Genomic DNA, 7,654 nt, shown 5'->3' on the forward strand with positions numbered 1-7,654 from the left:
ACTGACAATGTTAATCATTATAGGTGGATCTGATGGTAGCTCTATTTCAGAAATCTCTATGATAATTTCCATAGTGGTTGCATCAGTTTACATTCTCAACAGAAGTGTATAAGAATTCTGCTTTGGATCTTTGCTAGCAAGGGGAAAGAAACCTTTACACGCTCCTCAGTCAGTTTCTACAACTGGACGTTCCACCATAGGAAATCGCCACCACTCCTTGGCTTGGGTCCCCTGGCTCCTGATGAAACTGTGACCACTGTCCCCTTCCCAGATCCTGGACTTTAGCCACGTCACTCACCACATGCTGCATATCATGTGGCAGAGTGCTGCTCGCCCCAAGTGTGGCTATTGGTCCCTGTCCCGGAAGTGATCATTGGCTGCATCCGGTATTCATGTATTGAGCCAGGGGAAGGTCTGGGATGGTACCCTTAGTAGGGAGAGGAAAGTTAAAGTGTGCCACCGGCTGCGGGAGCTGGAGTCCAGAGTGCAGCAATCCATGGAGTAGACCTCCACCCTGCTCGTCTAGCCTGGTGATGACTGTGGACATACAGTACAGCTATAGCAGCATGGCCCCTTCTCTGTGCAGGGAGCGCTTCACCTTCAAGATCTCCCCAAAGCTGAGCAAGCCACTGAGACCTTGTATTCAGCTGGGCAGCAGGGATGAAGCCAGCGGAATGGTGGCCCCCGCAGTGCAGGAGAAGTTGAAGAAGCGGGTTTCCTTCGCTGACAATCAGGGGCTGGCCCTGACAATGGTCAAAGTGTTCTCAGAATTTGATGACCCACTAGGTATTCCATTTAACATCACCGAGCTCCTAGACAACATCAAGAGTCTGAAAACAGCAGAGAGCGAGAGCTTTGTTTTGGATTTTCTGCAGCCTTCCGCAGATTACTTAGACTTCAGAAACCGACTTCAGACCAACCATGTCTGCCTTGAAAACCGTGTACTGAAGGACAAAGCCATCACAGGCACCGTGAACGTCCAGAACCTGGCATTCGAGAAGGCTGTGAAGATCAGAATGATGTTTGACACCTGGAAAAGCCTCACAGACTTCCTTTGTCGGTATGTGAAGGACACTTATGCTGGTTCAGACAGGGACACGTTCTCCTTTGACATCAGCTTACCTGAGAAAATTCAGTCTTATGAAAGAATGGAGTTTGCCGTGTGCTATGAGTGTAACGGCCAGGCATACTGGGACAGCAACAAAGGTAAAAATTACAGGATCATCCGGGCTGAACTCCAGTCCACTCAGGGAATTGAGCCGTACAATGGACTGGACTTGGGAATATCCTTTGACCAGTTTGGAAGCCCCCGGTGTTCCTACGGCCTATTCCCAGAGTGGCCAAGTTACCTGGGATATGAAAAGCTGGGTCCCTACTACTAGTGACTGCAATTGACAGTCTGACTGATCAAGATGCAGTAGAGAATGCAAGACAAGACTTGTGGAGTTGAACTGTGATCAGGCATCATTTTTGAAAAGATAGGATCCTGTTCACCTTTTTTTTTTTTTTTTTTTTTTTGGTTTTTCGAGACAGGGTTTCTCTGTGTAGCTTTGCGCCTTTCCTGGAACTCGCTTTGGAGACCAGGTTGGCCTCGAACTCACAGAGATCCGCCTGCCTCTGCCTCCTGAGTGCTGGGATTAAAGGCGTGCACCACCACCGCCCGGCTCTGTTCACCTTTTTTTGTAAACCAGCAAGACCAACGTGTTTCCATCACAGCTGGTTTCTTGCTCAGAGGATAACAGGTGTGCTGGGCCTCTGTGGCTTCCCGGTTGGCCACAAAAGAATGCACAGGATGGTGCCAGTATGGTCTGGGGAGGAGCCAAGCTGGCAAGAATGGAGGAAGCTGGCCTCTCCTCCAACCTTGCATGTCAAAAGTCAGTCACCCAGAAGCCACCAGTCTCCAGCTGTCTCCAGCCTTACCATTGACCTTGGGGTCCTGTCCCACCCACGCTTTCCCACATGTTGCCTTCATTCCACACGACCTCAGAGCCACCTTTATCTCAGCTCTGTGACACACTGGCTTGATACCCTGTAGCTTCCAAAGAGGGATGAAGGCAACCCCTTTCTGCGCAAGCTCATGCTCTGCATTTCCTTTTTTTCTCCCCCGCCGTCCAGCCAGTGATCTGGACAAGATAATCAAAGCAAAATAAGTAGTTTTTGGCTGGGATAGTCATTTCCTTTCCCCTCTTTCTGATCTCTTCTTTATATTCCAACAGAGAGTAACACACCAGTTACTGGAAAGTCACTGTTCTCCATGTGGAGTCATGGGGTACAGCATGGTGGACAAGGTGGGACAGTCATAAGTTTTAGCTTTTCCTCTTGGCTTTTGGGAGTGCTTTCTAAGCACTCAGTTTCACCCCGAATTACCGGAAGACTCAAGGACTAGATCTATCTTCACTTGCCTGGCTGGCATGTGAGCTGCTTTAGTTATGGGAGAATTATAGCTCTCTTCTCTCGGACCATCCACTTCAATGCTGCATCTGAGACTTTCAAATGGCACGTCTGGCATACCCTGGAAGTCTCCACAGAATGCTTAGATTTGTCTGCAGTATACAGCCATATTTGGGATGCTTTACAAGCACCCAAGGGCATTGATTGGGAGCTTTTATTTATGGTGTGTATTGTAAAGGGGAGGGAAGAAAAATCTCATTGAGTTTTTCTATGTTATTTTAAATGTTTGTTAACTCTGAGGTATCAGAGATGAAATTTTTTGGACTGCAGTGCATTATCAAGTGGTATTTTGAGACTCCTGGAACTGTTACTGTTGGATGGTCCCCAAGAACCTGTGATTTTCTCCTGGGCAAATTAAAATTATAGGGAAATTTGAAAAAAAAGAATTCTGCTTTGTCCATATCCTTTTCACTTTTTGCTATAATTTGTTTTCTTAATAATAGCCATTTTGATCTTGGTATACAAATTTTTGTGATATTCCTACTCTTTTGTATCTCTTGAATGTTTATTTGAAGACAGCAAAAGAAGTCAAATTGGCTCGCTTTCTAGGTACCAATAAATAAAACAAAAGTAACACTGAAAATCTTAGTTTGGCCCAGCTTGTCCCCCCGGGAAGTAGCGCTCATGTTCTTAGAAGAATATTCTATATTCCATCCATTATATTAACTTTAACTCCTCCCCCTTAAACTTGTTGAAATATCCTCATTTTTATCCCATATTCTGCAATCATACTAGCTAGAGATTTAACTAATTTGTAAATGCAAATACTCCTGAAGAGGCTAGGGAAGAAGGGCAAGTATCATATTATTCATTCCTACCCTATTGTGATTAATTTACATTGGATTAATTTTATAATAATAGTGAGCAGCTGTTTTGAGATGAGTATATTATTTGATTAGAGGGCACTGGTGATTTGGGTAATCAGGTTGACAGAAAAGATTAGAAAAACCTAAGTGAAGTTCAGTACTTCCTAGAGCACTCAGCGTACAATATGAGAGCAAGGAGTCCCTGGTGCTGACTCCACAAAGGTCATTGAGAAACTGGAGAGGGGCAAATGAAAGCAGATAGGAAGCTATAAAGAAAAGTTGTTCTTATTTCACAGTTTGTCTCAATCCAACCCAATCACATCTGATGGTTAAGCCAGTATAGTGAAATGGAATCAAAGTATTAGGATTTTGTAGAGTTTGTGACATAGATCCTTCTTGATTTTTGGTACATTGGTTATATCAGGGAGTGAAATACCCCTGGAAATAAAAGAATACTTGTCTTGATGCTGCATTTCTTCTCAGAGGTCATACCTGTTGGATATTTTCTCTTCAAGGAGATTATGTAGCACTAGATACTTATATTAAATTTTTTCTAGTGCCAATAAGGCCTAGAGTCTAGGTAGAATAAGTATTTCAAACACTTGATTTATTGTATGAGCACTTTGTATGCATAAATAGCAATTGAGTTAGTGATGTTTACAAGGACAATGCTTTCCTTTGTCTTTTTAGGTTCAGTATTTGAGGGTCTAAGTATTAAGATAACAATGAATTGATAAGAGAAAATATACACAATTTTCAATGATATTCATATTCATAGAATTTCACTCAAGGGAGTGCCAGAGATGGTAAACTCCTCTATTCCATAGTGGGTAGAAGGAAAGAATTATGAGGAGTAATTGTTAAGCAACCCATTTTACAGCCTTCATAAGGTAGGAAAAGTTAGATTTCCAGACACACCTGGGAAGACCTGGCTTTATTTTTTTAAATTGTCATTCATTTTACACACCAATCCAAGATCCCCCTCTTTCCTCCTCCCACCACCCCAGCCTCCTGCTCCCAACCCACCCCCCACTCCTCCCCACAAGAAGGCAAGGCCTCCCATGGGAGGCACATCCAGTAGAGGCAAGTCCCAGCCCTTCCCCCTGCCTCAAGGCTGAACGAAGTGTCCCACCATGGGAAGTGGGCTCCAAAAAGTCTGCTCATGCACCATGGATGAATTCTGACCCTACCGACAGGGGGCCTCCAAGCAGATCAGGCTATACAACTGTCTCTCCATGCAGAGGGCCTAGCCTAGTTCCATACAGGCTCCACAGCTGTTGATCCAACTTTCATAAATTCCCACTAGTTTGGTTTGGTTGTCTCTGCAGGTTTCCCCATCATAATCCTGATGTACATGCTCAGAGAATCCCTCTTCTCTTTCTTTGACTGGACACCTGGAGCTCTGCCTGGTGTTTGGCTGTGGATCTCTGCATCTGCTTCCACCAGTCACTGGAGAAAAGCTCTGTGGTGACTGTTAGGGTATTCGCCAATGTGGTCACTGGGGTAAGCCAGTTCAGTTCAGGCATCCTCTCCATTATTTCTGGTAGTCCAAGTTGGGGTCATCCTTGGGGATTCCTGGGAACTCCCCTAGCACCCAGTTTCTCTCTATCCCCACGATGGCTCCCCTTATCATGGTATCTCTTTCATTGTTTTCCCACTCCATCCCTGTTCCAGCTCAATCATCCTGTGCCCTTATGTTCTCATCTCCTATGAAAAAAATCAAAGAATGATGAGGCTTTGTGAGCTGTTTCCCACTCTATGATAGAATGTTGACATGCTCAATGTGAGTTCTAGAGTGCAATGGCTATAACATGTCCAGAAGACAGTGTTCCCCAATACTCTACCCCTCTCTCCTGCTCTTTCTTTCTTTTTACTTCATTCTTCATTTTCTCTTGAGCCTTGAGGAATTGATGTAGATATTCCATTTAAATATACTGTGGTGATATTGTGTTCCCCCTAAATATTGTGCACCCTAATAAACTTACCTGGGGTCAGAGAACAGAACAGCCACTAGATATAGAAGCCAGAAAATGGTGGCATACACACCTTTAATCCTAGCATTCCAAAGGCAGAGCTCCATCTGGATCTCTTTGAGTTCAAAGCCACACTGGAAACAGCCAGGCATAGTGACACATGCCTTTTATCCCAGGAAATGATGGCAGGAAGCAGAAAGGTATATAAGGCATGAGGACCAGGAACTAGAGTTCTGGTTAAGCTTTTAGGCTTTTGAGCAGCAGTTCAGCTGAGATCCATTTGAGTGAGGACTCAGAGGCTTCCAATCTGAGGAAACAGAATCAGCTGAGAAGTTGGTGAGGCAAGGTTAGCTGTGGCTGGTACTGTTTCTCTGATCTTTCAGAATTCACTCTAATACCTGACTCCAGGTTTGTTTTTATTAATAAGACCTTTTAAGATTCATGCTACAACCTACATGTTCAATAGTCGCTTGTTCACAGTATTTTGAACAATTATGGTATTTTGTAGTAACTAACAAAGCAGTATTTTGTGGATACATAAATATTTAGAAGGCATTTTGGTAGGTATATTATGTTCACTTAGCAAAACAATAACTCCCCCAGTAGGGCCTATGACCTCCCCAGCCATGAGTTTTTGATCAGGTTTACAATACTGGATGTCAATTTCCTTCTGTGGAGTGGAACTCTAATCAGGAAGCAGTTGGTTACCCCGTACCAGACATGTCACTATTGGACCAGTGGGCAAATCTTGATTTAAAAGTGGGCAAAGTCGCATGCAAAGTCCACAGGTGAGTAAGACTTTTGTGATTCTATCCCTACCCTGAGCAGCCTGAATGATCCAGCACTAAGAAATGCAGCCAGTAGGAAGAAGTTTCCAACTCTATTGAAGTTTGATTTCTCTATGTCCTGCAACCAAAGTGTGTGGTGTCTTCAGAATAGGGTACTATCACCTAGTAACTAGTACTACCATTATCAACCACTACTATTGAAGATCACCAACAGCCATGCCAATAGATGATATTGTTTTGTTACCTCACTGGTCAACATTTCATAGAAAGATATTCCACCCCCAGCACTGGGATTTTTCTTTATCTTCTAGCTTCTGGGAATGGGTTTATCCACCAATGTAGGATACTGTCACTCAAGTTTGTTCAAAACTTTATTTTGAATTAGCTTATTTTTTTATTTTATTTTACAATACTATTCAGTTCTACATAACAGCCACAGATTCCCTTGTTCTCCCCTTTCCTGCCCCCCTCCCCTTCCCCCCAGCCCACTCCCCATTCCCACCTTCTCCAGGTCAAGGTCTCCCCTGAGGACTGAGATCGACCTGATAGAGTCAGTCCAGGCAGGTCCAGTCCCCTCCTTGAATTAGCTTATTAAGTATTGAGTTTCCTTATGTCTTTTTCATGCATACTTAGTTTTAGTTGACCCCTTTTCACCATCTTCCAACCCATAATCTTCATTTTACTTTCATATTACATCCATTCTACTATTCTCCTCAATTCCCTTCATGTCTCTTTCCCCCCTTTTATGGACTCTTTTCCTAGTTTATTGGACTCTCCACACACTAATTTCCACATAAATACACATATGTAAGACCAGGAGGTAGGATAGTATAAGAAAAAACATGGAGTGTTTGTCTTTTTGAGTCTAGGTTTTTATTTATTTATATTTTTTTCAATGAAATATCTTTCAGATGCACTCATTTCCAAGAAATTTCATGATTTACTTTTTTAAATTATGGTTGAATAAAATTCCATTGTGTCACATTTTCATTATTCATTCATCTGTTACACATCTAGGTTGATTCTGTTTCCTGGATATTGTGAATAGAGTAGCAATGAACATGGATGTATAAATATCTTTGTGATTGTATATAGAGTTCTTTGGTTATGTGTTCAGGATTGATGTACTAGGTCATAATGTGGATCTATTTTTTTCATTTTTTGAGAAGTTGTCACATTGATGTATATAGTGGCCTTAGGGGCTACTAGACCCAAAATATTTATATTGAAGGCATCCATTTTCTCATTTTTTCACTAATTTTTGCTTTCTCTTTTTTCTCTATTGATATGCCTTGCTTCTGCTTCCATTTTATATGTCACAATCTAAATTATAGGTGACATAATTAATGTATAATCATAATAATATAGACGAAGAAAGCTTTATTTGACAAAGAAAGAGCATTGGTAAAAATATTTTTCCCTGTTGTTTCTAGTGTTCTTACACTGAAGAGAAAAAGAACTTCTTAATTAGATTGTCTTAGTCTAGTTTGGCCATTTTTGATTTTTTATTATCTTTTTTTCTAAGTAAATTACCACCATTATTTTTGAAAGTGATTCCCTGAGTACACGTATCTTTTGCTATTGTTTAGCACTGTTTTAAAAGAAACAATGAAATGTTTTGTTATCAAGTGCTTAT

General features: G+C 42.1%; 1 protein-coding gene across 1 annotated transcript; it reads left to right on the forward strand.

Moving 5' to 3' along the window:
• The first annotated feature begins 533 nt into the window (after window positions 1–533).
• Ppp1r3b (protein phosphatase 1 regulatory subunit 3B) lies at window positions 534–1,430 on the forward strand. The gene has a single exon (XM_028876897.2). It carries the CDS (start codon window positions 534–536, stop codon window positions 1,380–1,382), a length of 849 nt encoding a protein of 282 aa, XP_028732730.1. The 3' UTR covers window positions 1,383–1,430.
• The last annotated feature ends 6,224 nt before the right edge of the window (window positions 1,431–7,654 follow it).

This window comes from Peromyscus leucopus, chromosome X (genome assembly GCF_004664715.2).
Source record: "Peromyscus leucopus breed LL Stock chromosome X, UCI_PerLeu_2.1, whole genome shotgun sequence".
Taxonomy (NCBI): Eukaryota; Metazoa; Chordata; class Mammalia; order Rodentia; family Cricetidae; genus Peromyscus; species Peromyscus leucopus.